General features: G+C 39.2%; 1 protein-coding gene across 1 annotated transcript in view; it reads right to left on the reverse strand.

The window, feature by feature from the left end:
* Positions 1-8,179: 8,179 nt before the first annotated feature.
* SVEP1 (sushi, von Willebrand factor type A, EGF and pentraxin domain containing 1) overlaps positions 8,180-19,141 on the reverse strand; it is a gene marked incomplete at its 5' end in the record, with an annotated part of 208,166 nt that continues 197,204 nt past the window's right edge. Inside the window, 2 exons of the mRNA XM_010843623.1 lie at positions 8,180-9,862; positions 14,461-14,554. Coding sequence (XP_010841925.1) covers positions 9,841-9,862; positions 14,461-14,554 — 116 coding nt within the window. The remainder of the gene's footprint in view (positions 9,863-14,460; positions 14,555-19,141) is intronic.

A 19,141-nucleotide genomic window follows, 5' to 3' on the forward strand; every position in this document is an offset into this window, starting at 1 on the left:
GGTGGTGGGGCAACTATTGATCAGGAGAAAAATAAGAAGGGTAATTTACTCTATGAGAGAAAGAAAATGTATCAAGTTTAGAAGTAGACAGAGAGAGAGTTGAATTGATAAAGTGTTTTATATATCAGAAGGTGAAATGAGGAGAAAACGCAATGACTTATATTGCTTCTTTGGGAGTAGGATGATGGTTACCATGACTTGGGTAGATTTGTTTTCCTTCAATCTACTGCAGGATTAGTCAAATACTCACATAATAATGTACATGAGGCCAAGAATACATATGAGTGGATGGGCCCTTCTGTCGACTTCTTTGATCCACTTGGAGTTATCAGAGTTTGATCATCTTGACAACCTGGGCAATGAGGAATCAACTGGAGCTCAGTGCCTGTTCTTTTACTTTGACAGGAGACACCTTAGCACCCAAGAGTCTACTCTGTTAAAGTACACGCATATTCCTTTCACACCATGCTTACAGGCTTCTGGGGCCATCTCTGTATTTTGGGGGTATACTCCAGGTTGAAGTGTAGCAAGTTAGGCAGAATCTTAGGACCAAGACTGTGAACTATTTTGGTAGGAATAAAATGGTTTGTGGTGTGCATGCACTTGTATGTAATACCACTTCCAGATATATCTAACCTATTGTTTCTTCCCCTGAATCTTACATCTTTCACACCCATACCCACAAACACCCAGAGTATTCATTCTATACTTGAATAACAATGTTGGTTTGTCTGTTCTGCTAACTGGCAATGTTGACGAGAAGTGAGAATGGGACTGAGGTAGGAGGATTTAGAACAAGGACAGCATCTGAAGGCTCAAAAACAAGTGCTGTTGCTGATGCTGGGGTTGGGGGAGAACTGGGAGCAGAGGAAAGTGGCCCAGGTAAAGGAAATGCCTGTGCAAAGGCTTCAAGATGAGACTATGGATATCCAGAGGCCTGAAAGCTATTCGTCATGATACCTTTTCAATGATGCAGCCATGACTTATGGAACACTTTGAGCTGTCCTTTAAACACAGCCTGGAGTTATTTGGTGGGACTCCTAGGAAAACCAAGGTTGCTTTGTGATTAGGAACATTTTCTTTCGCAAACCTCAGAAACACAGGCTGTAATAATAAAGTACCGTAGTTATAAAGGTTCCTGAAGGTTGAGAATGTGCTGTGGCTGGTTACTCTGAACCTCAGCCTTGGTCTTCAGGTGTCAGGCAATGATTTCTAGATCTTGTAGGCATTGCTTCACTGCCTCGGTTTTCTTAAATGTAAAGAGGGAGCTTTGCAGAATTAGCTGAAATGGGGTGGGGAGGGCCTGAAAAGCATGAGGGATGCAGGTATTCATCCAGCCACTGCTAAATGCCAGGCACCCATGTGACTTCCCGTTCTCACAACTTTATGAGACAAAGAAGAAAATACAGTTTAAATTATAAAGCAGAATACAAACTCTAAGGTGTGCAAAAAAAAGTTTGGAAACCTTTCCCTTTTGACTATACATTTCACAGACTCTCAATAAAGGATTCAGCTTTCTTTGAAGAAAGTGGCAGAACTGAGAAATGCATACAAGTGGTTTTTGCTCCTTCTTTGTGATCCTCTTCTTACTCCATTCTTTCAGGGTTTTCTAGTTTGTCAGTTTCTGTTTATTATCCTTGCTGACTGAATACACTTTAACTTGGAGAAACATAAATGACCTTGAACACTGCTGGGAAAGTAAAAGATACAGTGGATATAATGAAAGCAAGAACTTTAATGATTCAGAAGGGTGAGGATCAGGTGTGTAATTAGACAGGTCAGGACTCATGTGGGTGGAGCAAACACACTACAGAGTGGTTTCTATGAGGAGCGGGTGTGATCAGCATTTCCTCCGAAGAGAAAGAAACAGCGGTCTGTACTGCAACGTTTACAGACACCTCAAGAGCCTCAGTCTATGTGGTCTCTTTTAAGCAGTTTGACTGTGTGCACAGAATTTAACAGCCCAGAAATATTCCACTGAGGATCATATACTTTAAGTGACTTTGCCTGCCGATTACTGTGGCTGGAAGAGGTAGCTGTAGAACCAGCTGAAGACATGTGACCCTTACAATATGTTTGCAGCTTTTTTATTATTTTCAAAATAGTGCATTTCTTTCAGGCTCTATCCAATGCTACACTTTGACCCAGGGACCTTGACGAGCTGATTGATAAGATGATTAGCGGGGGGATGGGGGGGTGGGGGGCAGGGAAAGTCTGAAGTTACTGTCACTGTTTTAAGGTCAGAGTCAGGACAGAATCATGAGTAATTAAGTGTAATTCCTCCTAACAAAAAAGCAATGCAGTTGCTATGTTAGTTGTTAAGGAAGTACAATTCTGATGTAACTTGGCTGGTAAATTTCAGGTGTTGTAAGTGTAGGTCTCTTATGTTCCCTGGAGCATAAAGCACAAGCATATACTCTATAAATACACTGAGAGTTTTAATAACTGATTTAAGTTCCTTAATTTGATCATCAGCAAATATTTCCCTTTGGTGTATATATAAACAGCTCACAATTGATTGATATTTCCTCTTGGTAACAGTTCCCATTTTTATGTTAACCTACTAACCATCTTGCTCTGAACTTTTGTCTCTGTCCATTCTAAGGAGAGTTTAAATTATATGGAGGCATGATTTTTAAACTTATACAATACATGCCAATGCATATGCAAGGCTAATTAGGGAAACATGATATTATACTCATTCATGTGGGGCTTTTATTTCAATTCATTTTCATGAATTTAAGTTTATTTGGTATGAATATTAAAGTACATTTAAGAATGTAAAAGAAACACATGTTCATTGAAAATACAAATAAAGGGAAAATTAGATGAGATAAAAATCACCATTGTTTTCTATCTTAGGGAAAATCATTATTAACAAAGTTTGTAAATTTCTATGAATACTGCATATGGATATTCTAGGCAATTGAAAGCGCATTATAAACACATTTTATATAGTGATTTCCACTGAACACTATACCATGATGATTTTTCCTGTTATTAAAACTCTTTGTAAACATAATACCTCATGGCTTAATAATATTTAATCTTATGAATTCCATAACCAATACCATGAATTCCATAACCAATTCCAGGAATTTTAGTCATATAAATTGTTGCTGATTTTTAATATTAAAAATGCTGGACTTCCCAGGTAGTCCAGGGGTAAAGAATCTGTCTGATGATGCAGGGGGCACAGGTTCGATCCCTGGTCTGGGACGATTCCATCTGCCATGGGGCAACTAAGCCCTTGCGCCACAGACTGAGCCTGGAAACTGCAAGCCACAACTACCGAAGCCTGAGTGCTTAGAGCCTGTGCTCCGCAGCAAGAGAAGCCACGGTAATGAGGAGCCTGTGCACAGCAACTACGGAGAAGACCCTGCTCACCGCAATTCGAGAAAGACCAGGCATAGCACTGAAGGCCTAGTATCAGTTCCGTTCAGTTGCTCAGTCGTGTCCAACTCTTTGCGACCCCATGAATCGCAGCACGCCAGGCCTCCCTGTCCATCACCAACTCCCGGAGTTCACTCAAACTCATGTCCATCGAGTCAGTGATGCCATCCAGCCATCTCATCCTCTGTTGTCTCCTTCTCCTCCTGCCCCCAATCCCTCCCAGCATCAGGGTCTTTTCAAATGAGTCAGCTCTTGGCATCAGGTGGCCAAAGTACTGGAGTTTCAACTTCAACATCAGTCATTCCAATGGACACCCAGGACTGATCTCCTTTAGAATGGACCGGTTGGATCTCCTTGCAGTCTAAGGGACTCTCAAGAGTCTTCTCCAACACCACAGTTCAACAGCATCAATTCTTCGGCACTCAGCTTTCTTCACAGTCCAACTCTCACATCCATACATGACCACTGGAAAAACCATAGCCTTGACTAGACGGACCTTTGTTGGCAAAGTAATGTTTCTGCTTTTCAATATGCTATCTAGGTTGGCCATAACTTTCTTTCCAAGGAGTAAACATCTTTTAATTTCATGGCTGCAATCACCATCTGCAGTGATTTTGGAGCCCCCCAAAATAAAGTCTGACACTGTCTCCACTGTTTCCCCATCTATTTCCCATTAAGTAGTAAATAAATAGATAAAACATTAAAAAATGCTGTGATAATTGTCTTGTGCATAAATATTTGCCTTTCAGTTTGATTTTTTTTAAAAATGAGACTGTGTTTCAGGCAAGGAATTACTGTAGCAAATGTCATGCATTTAAAAAATTTTGATACAAGTTGCCAATTGTTTGGAAGAGAGATTGTTCCAGTTTATTTAACATTTCCCTACAAATGTTCAAGAAAATGATTTTATCTAACAGCCAACTGCATACAGTCATTAAACAAACACTGCCACCACCACCACCACAATCTTTGCCAAGTGGGTAGGTGAAAATTTACCTCATTTCTTTTATAATTAATGAAGCTGCTCATTTTCTACCTGTATTTCTTCTCCAGTGAACTGCTTGCTCATCTCTCTGCCCCAAACATGGTTTTCTTATAGTTACCTGTTAGATCATAAGATTTTAGAGCATTATTGTCTTGTCACCCATGTTTCTGCTTGGTTTTACAATGCAGTTTGTGTTAAATTTCAACTTAGAAATTCCCACATTTTTGTAGTGAAACATATTTACTGCATGGGTCCTTTAAATTTTTACTTAAAAAAATTTCACGTATATACTTCTGAGGTTTTTAGCACACTGTTCATAAAGTTGTGTAGCTATCACCACTATCTAATTGCAGATAATTTCATCAGTCCTATATCTATTAGCAATTATTCTTCATTCTCTCCTCTCTCACCTTCTCTATAGATTTGCCTGTCCTGGGCATTTCATATAAAAAGAATCTGATACTATAGGGCTTTTTGTGTCTGGCTTCTTTGACTTAGCATAATATCATCAAGGTTCCCAAGGTTAATGTCAGCCTTTGTTTTTTGCCTCCTTTTGACCACATTTGGTTTTGCTATATCCTTTGTCTTTTTTGAGAAACCAGAGGAATTTAAAATCTATCTGTTCATAGTACACCTTAATCCACTGACTTTGGTTAATTTACTATTCAGCTTCTACTCCTTCTTACATCATCTTTCTAGTCTGAGTTTTAGAGATTGTTAAAAATAGAGGGACTTCCCTGGTGGTCCAGTGGCTAAGACTTCTTGCTCCCAATGCAGGGGGCCCGGGTTTGATCCCTGGTCAGGGAACTACACCCAGCATGGTGCAATTAAGAGTTCACAGGCCAAGACTCAAGATCCCATGCGCTACAACGAAGACCGAAGATCCTGTACACCACAACTGAGACCTGGCTCAGCCAAATAAACACATACATAAATATTAAAAAAAGATATTAAATTTTTCTGAAAGGTTTTCCTACATCTATTGAAATGATCATATGGCTTTCAGTACTTGATGTTCCTATGATATACAGTAGGAGCAATTTTACTATAGTTGGACAAATTGTTCATTCTTGTTACAAGAAACCATATCCCATTTGACCGTCATGGATTGTTGAATTTGTTTTTATCTATTATCATTAACTGTTTTATGTTTGCCATATGGATGTTCCAAAGTTAAGAAGCAGCCTTTGAACACAGTGATAAAACACAGGTATTTAAGGCCAGCATATCTGAGTTTTAATTCAAGTTACAAAATGTAAAATTTTGTGACCTTGGACATTTTCCTTTTCATCCTCATTTTGTGTTATTTTTGTAGAGTTTTGACCATATGAAGATGGGAAATCTTATATCTTCCTCTTTTCCTCACTTATTCTTATACTACATACATTTTCCATGTTATTGCATTATCTTTTTTAAGGCTGGTATAATATATGATTGAGAATTGTGCTTGAGGTAGCACAGAGTTCTTTATTGGGACTTTCATCTATGTCCACATTTCACCAATAAATTCTGTGATGGGCTTTATTATGTCTAAAACTTGTTTTATTAGCTCAAATATAAAAATACTTTTAGAGATACAGATCATAGTGCTTTCTAAAATTATTATACTGATTTACACTCTAACTGACAATACATAAAATTTCCTGTTTTATCCCATGCTTACCAGCACTGTTTATTAACACTAAAAATAAGTCACTGCTAATCTGATATACAAAATGTTTTTTCCATATCTGTGAGGTTAAACTTTTTCTCTCACACATATGAATATACAGCATTTGTTTGGTGAGTTGTTTGTGTTCTGCAGGTCCATAAATTTTTTCAATTTATATAATAAAACCATTATAATAAAGATTAATATTTGGTCTGTCATAAAAATATATCTTTCCATTTTATGTACCTTTTTTCCTCTTTTTTTGGGCCACACTGCTTGGCTTGTGGGATCTTAATTCCCTGATCAGGAAGATCCCAAATCCATACTCTTGGTAGTAAAAAAATAGAGTCCATGGGCTTCCCTGGTGGCTCAGTGGTCCGCCTGCCAATGTAGGAGACACGGGTTCGATCCCTAGTCCAGGAAGATCCCACATGCCTCAGAGCAACTAAGCCTGTGCTGCACAATAAGAGAAGCCACCACAGCGAGAAGCCCGAGCGCCGCAACTAGACAGCAGCTCTCACCGCGACGAGAGAAGAGACCTGGCGGCAGCAAAGCCCCAGCGTCTCACTCACCACAATGAGAGAAGAGAGAAGAGACCCGGCGGCAGCAAAGCCCCAGCGCAGCCAAAAGAAACGAAAAAAGAGGAATCCTCACTGCTGGGCCACCAACGGATTCTCTTTCCGTTTTGGTTACGTTTTTTAGAATGATAGCCCAAACTTTTTATTTATTTATGCTATCAAATCTATTACTCCTACCATAATTTTTCTGTAACTTCTAAACTAGAAGATTATTTTAAGTCTTTAATTTTTTTAGATAATCAATATTTAACTCCCCAGTCCACCCTGAATTTATTTCTATGTGGTGAGAATACAAATGAAAGGATTTTCAAATTTTTACCTACTGTCTAATGCCAGTGACCTAACTTTCTAATGTTTTACAACAAAACTGTCACTGGTTGTTGATGCTTCCTTGATGACTTCTGAGTTTTTAAGTAGAATATTTACACTTGCAGGTATAGACGTTCACAGTGATGTTTTCATGTTTCTCAACCCAGAATGCACCACTTTAATTGCTACAGATTTTAATACTGGAGAAACACCCTTACTCCATTTTTTTTAGAAATTGAAGAATTCACAGTGAATATATTTAGTACTAAAGGTTTAAAAAATAACATTGTTCTGTAAATTGGTACAGCCACTTTGGAAAATACTATGGAGGTTCCTCAAAAAACTAAAATTAAAGTTGTCATATGAGCCAGCAATCCCATTCCTGGGCATATACCCAGGGAAAACTATAATTCAGAAAGATTCACGCACCTATGTTCACAGTAGCCTGTTTACAAAATCCAAGACAGGGAAACAAGCTCAATGTCCACTGACAGATGAATGGATAAAGAAATGTGGCATGTATACAACAGAACACTACGCAGCCATAAAAAAGAATGAAAGATGCCACTGCAGCAACATGGATGGGCCTAGAGATATCACACTAACTGACGTCAGAAAAAGAAAAATATATGCTATCCCACATATGCAAAATCTAAAACATGACAGAAATGAACAGAGACAGACTCACAGACAGACGAGAGAACAGACTTGTGGTTGCCAAGGTGAGGCAGATGGGGCAGGCACGGACTGGGAGCTTGGGGTTAGCAGGTGCAAACTGTCATATACAGAGTGGATGAACAGCAAGGTCTTACTGTGTATCCAAGGCAACTATACTCAATATCCTGTAATAAACCAGGATGGAGAAGAGTACAAAGGAGATATATACTATATATATATATAATATAATAAACATATACTATATAAATATATATTGGCTTCCCAGGTGCTGCAGTGGTAAAGATTCCATCTGCCAATGCAGGAGATGCAAGAGACACGGGTTCAATCCCTGGGTCAGGAGGATCCCCTGGAGTAGGAAATGGCGACTCACTTCAGTATTCTTGCCTGGAGAACTCCATGGACAAAGGAGCCAGGTGGGTACAATCCATGGGGTCACAAAGAGTTGGACATGACTGAGCATGCATACTCGCATGCCCGCATATGCGCACGCAACCACACACGTAACTGAATCGCTTTGCTATGCAGCAGCAATTAACACATTATAAATCAACTATATCGCAATAAATAAAATTTTTTCAACTGCTTTTAATATTATTTCCCTGTGAATCACATTTTTAGTTATGTAGATCCTCATATAATTTGCAAACCTCACTCATAAGATGCTTTATTTCCTTGTCCTGTCTGCACAACTCAACTAATATAACTTACTGTTAGGTATAGATCTTTTAATCTATTCAAGCTAACCCAATACAAATTTTACATAGTAGGTACATTTTCAGAACTGAGTTTTGCTTTCAACTGTAGTAGCTTTCCCTAGCTTAAAATTTCTGGTACCACCCTGCTTTTTATTAGATTTAGGATAGTTTTATGATCATAAATAACAAAAATCAACATAGTTTGGGAGTCGATGGGGGCATCAATTAAATAAAAGGAATACTCATAAACAGGGAAGACTAGTCAAGAGGGTGACTGTTGGAAGAAATAAGGAAGAGGAGTCAGTGGCTGACCGAAGAGGAGACAGTGAAGAGAACCACTTGGGCAGTCAAGATCTGTATCGTACGTCTCTTCACAGTGTTACAGTGAGCTCTGTGCCTTGTGTGGAAGCAGTTCTCCCAAAGGATGAGATGAATTGACTGCAATTTTCCTATTTTAAACAAATCCAATGTTGTGGCTTCCCCCGTACCCCTGAAAGTCTGAGAAAATCTTTATCCTGGTAGAAGGATCGTGACGGAGTTGGGGGGAAGCAGTGGGAATGGAGGGGCAGATCGTGACGGAGTTAGGGGGAAGCAGTGGGAATGGAGGGCAGCTCAGCTCTGCCTTAGGCAAATTCAGTTCTTTTTTTTTTTTTTTTTTGGAGGTGGAGCCAGGAGCACAACTGTGGCAACTTCCCCATTTGCCTTTCCCTTTCCCCTTTCCTGTTGTGTTATTCCAATCTCCTTTCTCCCAAAGCAGTGAGTGGTGGGATTATGACCCAGGAGTGGGCTCTCTGTTAATCTTCCAGTTCTTGCATTTCTTATTCCAACTGAGAGAAGGAAGTGAAGCACTTTAGTTTGTGAACCATGGTCATGTTTCCCCCCCTCCCCCATCCATCAAGTTGACGCCCACAGCTTTCCAAATGCTGGGGAAGGAATTAGTCAGGCTTCCCGCAGCACCAGAACAGTGTTTTGCTTGGAGGATAGTAGGTGCAATAGTTACTTTCTAATTAAATAAAAGGAAACTTTTACTGTTACACATATTGTAGACATGATGGATCCAGCATGAAGGGGTCTCCTTTACTGTCATTTCTCAGTACATTCCATGTAATCTCATTATATGCTAGCGGCACCAGTCACGAATCCTCTTCTTTTTTCCCTCACAAAATGGCACTACTGGAAGAACATTATTTAGTAGCAAAATATATTTTAATTGAAAAATCATTTTAAGTAACTGAATAAAAATGTATACCAGGAACCTTCCAATAGACAGCAGAGTATGTACATTTTGTGAGAGTGGAGCAGCATCTATTTAATATATTTTTATATAGAAAATACAGGCATATTTAAAAATGGAAACATGTAAGAAGGTATGTCACAAGAAATAACAAACTATAACACAAAATAAAAGGGTCAACCCAAAGTAACAAGTCGACTGAAACGAGACAAGACCCAGCACCGTGTTGGAAAGTCTTCACGTAAATTGTGTGATGTCCAGGACTGCCAGGAAGAGATGATCCTGCATTTCAGGAGAGCTGGTTGGTTGTGCGGTGGTTAAAACCCAGTCCTCCTTTTCCTAGAACAAAAAACAAAGATTCAACAGTAAAGAAAGGGGAACAGCTGTTTGGGGGCTGATTAAAACACAGTTGATAGTCTCAGATACCTGGTGTCACCTGTGATGTGGTTTGGATGGATGGGGGTCATTCCTTGAGAAAACGAAGGGGCACGGAGAAAAAGTACTAACGTACCAGCACACTGGAGTTTTAGTCCTGGCTCTGTCACTCATCTGCTCTGATAATCTGCTCATCTGTAGAATGAGGGCTTTGGACTTCGTGAACCTAAAGGTCTCTTACAGCGTGAACTGTCTACGGTTTTTATTTATGGCATTTGTTTAGGATCCATTTTGTGTGCATAGTCAGAGGAAACACAGTATCTGCCTTGAGGACTGAACCATTTGGGAATGACTCATCAGGAGAGAAGGCTACAGACTGAGGGACTTAATGAATGCCACAGGGTACTTCTCCACCAGCTGTCACGCCGCCTGAAAATCGCTCTGTCAACCAGCTGTGCTAAGTCGCTTCAGTCGTGTCTGACTCTGTGAGACCCCTGGACTGCAGTCTGCCAGCCTCCTCTGTCCATGGGATTTCCCCAGCAAGAATATCAGAGTGGGTTGCCATGCCCTCCTCCAGGGGATCTTTCCAACCCAGGGATCAAACCCGTATCTCTTAGGTCTCCTGCATTGTCAGTGGATTCTTTACCATGAGCATCAATTTTTATGTCTTTATTAAGTATGAGGGAGACAATCTTTGAGGCACTCAATCTTACAAAAGAGAAAGAAGTATTTGTAAACATTTATTGCTTTGATTTCTCAGAAAAGCTTTCTCTCCATCCCATTTCAGGAAATTATATTCCACCTTTCTTTCATCAATGAATTGTCAGTCTCTACCCTTTACCCAAAGGCATGGTAAAAGTTTTAGCAAAATGAACTTTCACATTAGAATAACCCAACCTAGGATCACCACTGACTGATCCATGGTGGACCCTTGAATTAATCTGGGCTAATGAGTTCTTCTCCTGCAGTTTTAAAATGGATCAGCACATTATTTCTGTGGGCAGAGGGTCCTTCCACGTGAACTGAGAAGCAGAGGAAAGCGCTCTGCATTGTGACGATGGAGAAGATGCTGGAGACAGGTGAGATGGGAGGGGAGAGACTTTAGATGTCTTCAAGTCCTCAGTCTGTTTGCCCTCATGCTCAGCCAACCCATGTATGGGATTCCATATGAGGTCTCATTATTGTGATAACAGAGTCCTTTCTTTGCTTAAGCCACTTGGAGTTGCAATAACAGAGTCCTAGCTAATACAGGTCTCCTTTAAAACCCATCACAGTATAAGGAGAGGGGGGCTGCTGGGTCTTCTGGGTTGATCTTTCCTTGAATTTGCCATCATTTTTTTTTTTTTTGATTCCTTTATCAAGCTTTTGAATTAAAAAAAATCTAGATTTTATTACCTTTATTAATAGCATTTTGTTGTTTATAAAGTAAGTTATTTCTGGATATTCTCTGGTCAAGAAAAAGTTCCTATAGGGGTAGTTGACTCTTGAATAATGCAGGGGTGAGGGGCGCTGACCCTCTGAGCAGTCAAAAATTGGTGGATGATTTTACCATCAATCTATGGTTCCACATCCACAGATTCAGCCAACTGAAGACTGTATAGATCTGTATTATGGATCTATTGGAAAAAAAATACATATATAGGTGGACTCATGCTGTTCAAACTCATTTTGCTCAACGGTCAATTGTATTTTGATATTAGAGAACCACACAAACTCTGAGCTTCCTTTATTTATCCGTAAGATGAAGTAGCTGAAACATAAAGCTTAAAACAAGAATGTTACAAATACTTCCTGTTCCTTTTTGAGTCACTGGCATTGTTTCTATCTTTGCTTTTTCTTTTCTTTGCTTTTTTCATTTCCCCAGAAATCCTCTCCAGTTTGATTCTCATTTTCTTAAGTTCTTTCAACTCTGCTCTCAGGTAAAACTATCATTTTTCTGTTAGAAACTTCTAAATATACTTGTACAATCCAAATTTGTCCTTCAGGGTTCAATTTTTTTTTCTTTCTGCAGAGATGCATATACTTGAGTTGATATAAAGAAATTCACTAGCATGAAACAGATATTTTCAATAATTAAGTTTGTATTTAAATAGATTTTTGTCTTGGCAAGTTGACTTTAATAGTCCAATCAAAATTAAATAAAAGGACATGAAAAAAGAAATACTCTTTCCAGTTAACTGAATTTTTCACTTAAAAAAATGAATATGGAAATACCCATTTTTTAATGATTCCTATAATATAGAAGTAAATGTACATAATACAAATCTAAGTGATGTAATATAATGATGTATATTAAAAATTTTAAATAGAGCTGGTAATATTCCAACACTGCAAATATTTATGTGGACAATGTTATAATATTGAAAATATTTTATCAATGGTATGATGCAGTATGTAATCAAAATGATATGGTACTGGCATAAAAAAACAGACCATAGATCAATGAAACAGAATAGAGAACCCAGAAATAAATCCACATATATATGGTTAATTAACTTATGGTAAAAGAAGTTACCATAAGTTCTTCTTTCTCCTAGGAGAAAAACATAGGCCATAGGCTCCTTGACATCAGCCTTAGCATTTTTTTTTTTTTGGATTTGCCATCAAAGCAAAGGCAACAAAAGCAAAAATTAACAAGTGGGAGCACATCAAACCCAAAACTTCTGCACCATAAAGAAAAACATCAGCAAAATGAAAAGACAACTTACTGAATAGAAGAAAGTATTTTCAAACCATATATCCTATGAGTTAATGTTCAAACTACATAAAGAACTTACAGATGTATATGAGAAGATGCTCAACATCACTAACCATCAGGAAATACAAATTAAAACTACAATGAGATGTTATCTCAAACCTGTTAGAATTGCTATTATCTGAAAGGCAAACAATAACAAGCATTGTTGAAGATGTACAGAAAAGGAAATCTTGTGCACTATTGGTGGGAGTATAAGTTGGTGCAGCCACTGTAGAAAATATTATGGAGTTTCCTCAAAAGATTTAAAATAAAACTACCATGTGATCCAGCAACTCTCTGGGCATTTATCCGAAGAAAATGAAAACATTAATTGGAAAAGATGTCTGCACTCCCATGTTCATTTTGGCATTATTTACAATAGCCAAGACATGGAAACAACCTGTGCCCATCAATGAATGAGCAGATAAGAAAATTTTCTTTATAAATACACACACACACGCCTCACAATGGAATATTATTAAGCCATAAAAAGAATGAAATCTTGTCAACTGTGACAAATGGATGGACCTTGAGGTCATTCCTGCTGCTGCTGCTAAGTCACTTCAGTCATGTCCAACTCCGTGTGACCCCATAGACGGCAGCCCACCAGGCTCCCCAGTCCCTGGGATTCTCCAGGCAAGAACACTGGAGTGGGTTGCCATTTCCTTCTCCAATGCATGAAAGTGAAAAATGAAAGTGAATAGGCTAAGTGAAATGAGTCAGAAAGAGAGAGACAGATACCGTATCATTTTGCTTATATGTAGAATCTAAAACAAAAACCAGAACCAAACTTACAGATACCGAGAACAGATTGGTGGTCGGCCAGAGGTAGAGGCGGGTGGGGGGGTTGGGCAAAACGGGTGAAAGGAGTCAAAAGGCACAAATTTCCAGGTATAAAATAAGTAAGTCATGGGGATAGTATATATAACATGGCGATTATAATTAATAATACCGTACTGCACATTGGAAAGTTGCTAAGAGCAGTAGATCTTAAAAAGTGTCATTTCAAGAAAAAAATTGTTATAACTACATACGTGGACTTACATAGTTAACTATACTGGGTGATCACTGCACAATGTGTACATATAGAAATACTGAATCACTATGTTATACTAATATCCTAAACTAATATAATGTTGTATGTCCATTATACTTCAATAAAAAGTTTATGATATTTAAACTTTCAAACTATTTTTCCTGTATTTTGGGATAATCTTTTCTCAACTATGATATTTATCTGCTTACAAATGAGAAATCAATTGCTAGAACACATTTTTACATAAATTTTCTTCTAGTCCATTAAATACTGACTATATATACTGTAAAAAATATGGAACAAAAATTTTGACTTTAAAAATAAATGTTCCTTATCATCAATACTATTTTTATTATAAATAGGAATGCAAATGAACATCAGTAAACCATATTGAGTTCATCATTTATTTGTATCCTTTCTTATGAAGGGTGAAATCTACCATTCAAGAAGGCGTTAACTTGTTTAATTAACGCCTTTCTCTTTGTCAAAAAACTACACAAATTTGCATGTCCTCCTTGTGCAGAGGCTATTCTAATCCTCTAAAATTGTGTTGCTTCAATTTTAGTATTTGTGCTGTAATAAATGTGTGTTTTTGAGAAATCATTGTTTTATCTGTCAAATATTAAGTAATACTTCTTCATTTGGCTTTAGTTCAAATCTCAAAACGGATATTTCTGGATACAAAATGCTTACCTTCAAACCAGAGATATCTTCTGGCTCTTGGGGCAACTTAACTTGAATTTCAGTCTTCTCATGTTGTAGATAAATAGTAGTTTTTGGTTGTCTTACCTGGAACAGTCATGTCCTGTCCATGCTGAGAGACAATGGCATCGGTTTGGTCTTACGCATTTTCCACCATTTAAGCAGGGAGACTGGCAGACAGCTGGGATGAAAAATTCACGCGTTTACTTAATGAATACTAAGCAATCACGAAGATGCTCATGAAGACATACAGAATAAGATTTGACTCTGCTCTCTGCTCCAGCTGCCACCATTCCTCATGGACTACATCCTGCCAGTTGGCTCAACCTCACATTATTATGTGGTATCACCTCCCTCTGCACTTCCAAGCAAGAATTGATCTTTATATTTAAATCCCAGCTTAAGTTCTACCTGCATACTCTGAGTCCACTAATTTTTCTCTTCTTTAATTATTTATGTAACTAATTTGACAGTTTTGAACTGAAAATTATTCATATGCTCAATGAGACTGTCGAGCTCTTGAGAGAGCCAGCAATGAACTATGACTGATGAAGTCGTTATATCAGATGTTAATTCTTACGACACTAGATCAGGCACATAGACTGGCTAACATAACAAATGATTCAAAAGCCCTTTGTGCTTGCTAGGAAATGTATTTCATGGCTTTTACCAACTTTAATTGGACTTACAGACTGGGGTCGAGTTAAAAATGAGCCACTGATGGAACCCTGAGTGAAAGCTGAGAGATTTACTATACAGCCATCTTTCTCACAGTCCATAGTCTCAGGGTCAAACTCTTCTTCTCCATGAATCTACTTGTTAAAAAACCTAAGGACACTAAAAACAGATGAAGACCAGCCTGTTTAACGTATCAAAGAAAAAAATAAGATGCCTGTTAGGAGAAAGTTGGAAATGAGAAACATTTCAGTCTCATTATAGCTTGGAAATGCAGGCTTCCCCAGATGAAAAACTCATCTTTGGTGAGAGATAAAGAAACGTCACTTCTTTATCACTCATTCGTAAAATATAGGGAAAACGTCAGCAATCCAGGCACTTGATAAGCATTGAGAGAGGATAAGAATGAAAACACCAGTCTTTGCTCTTGGTGAGCTTTCTTGACAAGCAAGCCAACAAAATGCACATATTTGCAATATAACAAAAAGGAAATTATGAAATGAAGCAGGGTCAAGAATAGCAAAAATAAAACTCAATAATCTACAACTAATTCTCCATAGCTGTTTGCTAATGTTAAAAAATCACTCCTTTTCAATACCATGAATTTAGCAGTAACTGACTGTACTAATAATTTTTAAAAATTATTATTTTTCACTTCTCCATGTAAAAGCTTAACACCTTCCTCCTTCCCTATAACATGGGTGACACCAACGTTCCATTCTGGGCACCTTCTCATGCCACCTTCTGCACAGATTTCTTTTCCTCCACAAAAGTTTTCCAGTGATGACTAATATCTGTCTTCAATGCAGTGTATCTTCTGGGAAGATACATCATCCAAGTGCCTGTCAGACCTCTCCCTTGTGTGTTCCAAACTCAAGTGTGTTCTTGCGCATGCATGCATGCGTGCTCAGTCATGTCTTTACCAACTCTTTGTGACCTTATGGACTGTAGTCTGCCAGGCTCCTCTGTCCATGGAACTTTTCAGGTAAGAATAATGGAATGTGTTTCCAGTTCCTCTTTCACAGCATGTATTTTCTTAACTCCTTATCTGTACCTTCAACCTCAACTGTCCTTACTTAACTCTTTATCTGTATCTTCAAACTCAGCCTGTCCTTACTTAACTCCTTATCTGTACCTTCAAAGCTCTTCCTTTTGGGTTCCCTGTCTCAGTAAATGGCACCATCTTCCACTCAGAAGCCTAAACTGGAAATGTCAACCTTAACTCTCCTTAGACCTTTATTTCCACAATAAATCTATAGCCAGGTAGTGTGGATTCATCTATCTTCTCTCAAATATATCCTTTTTGGTCACCATTTCTCTAGACTTCATTGAATGTCAGTGTTAGTCACTCAGTCATGTCCCACTCTTTAGGACCCTGTGGATTGCAGCCCACCAGGCTCCTGTCTACGGGATTCTCCAGGCAAGAAGAGTGGAGTGGGCTGCCCATCTCTTCTTCAGAGGATCTTCCCGATCCAGGGATCGAACCCAGGTTTCCTGCACTGCAGGCAGATTCTTTACCTCTTGCCAATTCAGGCTGGGATAAGTCTCTAACAAGTCTATTTTTAAGGCTAGCTTTCTGCCCTTTTCTGTACTGTTCCCAAAATAATTTTTCTAAAAGAAAATCTAATCACATGATTTTCCTGCTTAAGTCCCTTTAACAGCTTCTGTGGCTCAGAAGACATAATTAAGTACACACTGCACTTCCTAATCTGGCTCTGCCTAGCTTTATATTTCACTTCCGGTCATACCCCTCCACGGCCTCTATGGCTTCTGCTCTGGCTCTAGTTAGCTGATCAAGTTTGTGTTACACTTCTATGCCTTTGTCTGGAATGAGCTCCACCTTGCTCTTCCTTTGATTCTACGCTTGTGAATCCTTTTCTGAACATCTACTGGGACTTCCCTAGTGGCTCAGACCATAAAGTGCCTGCCTGCAATGCGGGAGACCCAGGTTCGATCCCTGGGTCGACGACTGAGTGACCTCACTTTACATTTGGGGTGGTTTACTCATTTTACTACTGATATGTAGAGAGTTCAATTCGCCTCCAGTCACATACATACAGGCCATTCTGCTATAGGCCATTCTACATCCCTTCTTCTTTTCTAGGCTGGATTCTGGAGAGCAAGATCTCCTGTTTTATACCCTTTTGTATGTTTAATACCTAATGGATGTAAGTGGGGTCTTTGCTGAGGTAGCTGCAGCGAAACTGAAAACCATAAAGACTGTATGGCTCATGTCAGGCAGGTGCTTAATGTCAGGAGCTAAGGAACTAAAAGAAATCCAAATGAGTCAGATCAATTGAGCTTTAAATGGCGTGTGTGTGTGTTTAGTCCCTCAGTCGTGTCTGACTCTGTGTGACCCTGTAGACTTTAGCCTGCTGGGCTCTGTCCATGGGATTTTCCAGGCAAGAATATTGGAGTAGGTTGCCATTTCCTCCTCCAGTGGATCCTCCTGATTCAGGGATCGAACCTGCGTCTCCTGCATTGCAGGTGGATTCTTTATTGTTGAGTGACCAGGGAAGATCCTTAAATGGCGTGGTTCTAGCTAACTGTGTAATATCTAGAGATGGAATGTTAGAAAACAGATTTCCGTGGTAGAGAGCAAGTTTAGGGATAACAGGAAACTTAGGCAGGCCTTTGGAGGTGAGTTGGAACAGACAGTAGCCATGTCTGCAGGGGACAAGATGCGACTGGCAGGAAGGGAAGTAAGTGTATCAGCTGTGCTGCTGCCGGTCCACGCAGTGCCTCAGGAGGCAGAAGAATCTGGGCTGGATGTGGAGCCAACAAGCAACCATCTCAGGTTCTTAAACAGGGCAAAGATATGCCCAGAGCCGTGTGTAATGGTGTTATTTTGGAAATAGAAATGGGAAGGTTAAGTAGTAGCCTCTGGCAGTGATCCAGAGGAAAGGTCTTCTACTAGTTGGTGATAGTGGAGATAGAGTAGGATGCAAGAGATATGGAGTGGGAAGAAACAGAAAGGAGTGCTGATACTGGTAGACGAAGCGGGAGGGCGACTTGCGAGTGTCTCCATCTGGAAGCATGCTGCCAACACCACAGAGATAAGATGCCTGGGAAAGGGCAAAGCTGGTTTGCAGATAGGTTCAATTTTGTATGCATGAGAAATATAGATAAATATCAAAGTTGGGGGCTCCCCTGCTGGCTCAGTGATAAAGAATCCACCTGCCAATGCAGGAGACATGGGTTCCACCCCTGATGTGGGGAGATCCCACGTGCCTAGGTGCAACTAAGTCTGTGTGCCACAACTGCTGAGCCATGCTCCAGAGCCTGGGAGCTGCAACTACTGAAGGCCAAGTAGACCGCTAGAGTCTGTGGTCCGCAACAAGAGAAGCCACTTCAGAGAGAAGCCGGAGCACCGCAACCAGAGAGGAGCCCCCGCTTGCGGCAACTAGGGGAAAGCCCGCACAGCGACAAAGACCCAGCATAGCAAAATAACAAACAAATAAAAAATTTTTAAAAATCAAGGTTGATTTGTGATAAAGAAATACCAAACATTACTTTAAGACTTTCAAATACCCCTTGCTCTAGCCCTCCTTTTTCTTTTATTTTTATTTCATTTTGTTTTTCTCAATTTTTCTCGAGGTATTTCAAATTGGTTCCTTTCCTCTATAACCAACAGAGTGATAACCAATGTAAGCCATTAAAGGAATCTAAAAGTTGTCTGTGTTTTCCATAAAAGTTTATTAAATAATAAGTGAGAACATGGGATGGTGATATCAGATTTTAAGGGGTGTTACAGGAGGCTTCTTTGAGACTTTAGTGAAAGTTATAAGCCCACTTATACGGCAAGATACATACATATCAAACTTTTAATGTAAGAGTGAAATGTCATGGGTTCCTACACCACCCAAAGCTCATCTATGGTACTCTAAAATCAACAAGGTTTACAACAGAGCACTAGAGATAATACAGTCAGGAGTCAACCCCTGTACCATTTCATTTGACGTCTGCCTTTTCTCTGATGAAAATAAAAATGGAGAAATGCAAAAAATCAAGAGTTTCAAATAAAAGCTTAAAATTTAGCCTCCAGTATTACATTGTTTCTTTCCTACACTCATGGATGGCTCACTTTCGGCTT

The sequence above is a fragment of the Bison bison genome, unplaced genomic scaffold (genome assembly GCF_000754665.1).
Source record: "Bison bison bison isolate TAMUID 2011002044 unplaced genomic scaffold, Bison_UMD1.0 scf7180017864183, whole genome shotgun sequence".
Lineage (NCBI taxonomy): Eukaryota > Metazoa > Chordata > Mammalia > Artiodactyla > Bovidae > Bison > Bison bison.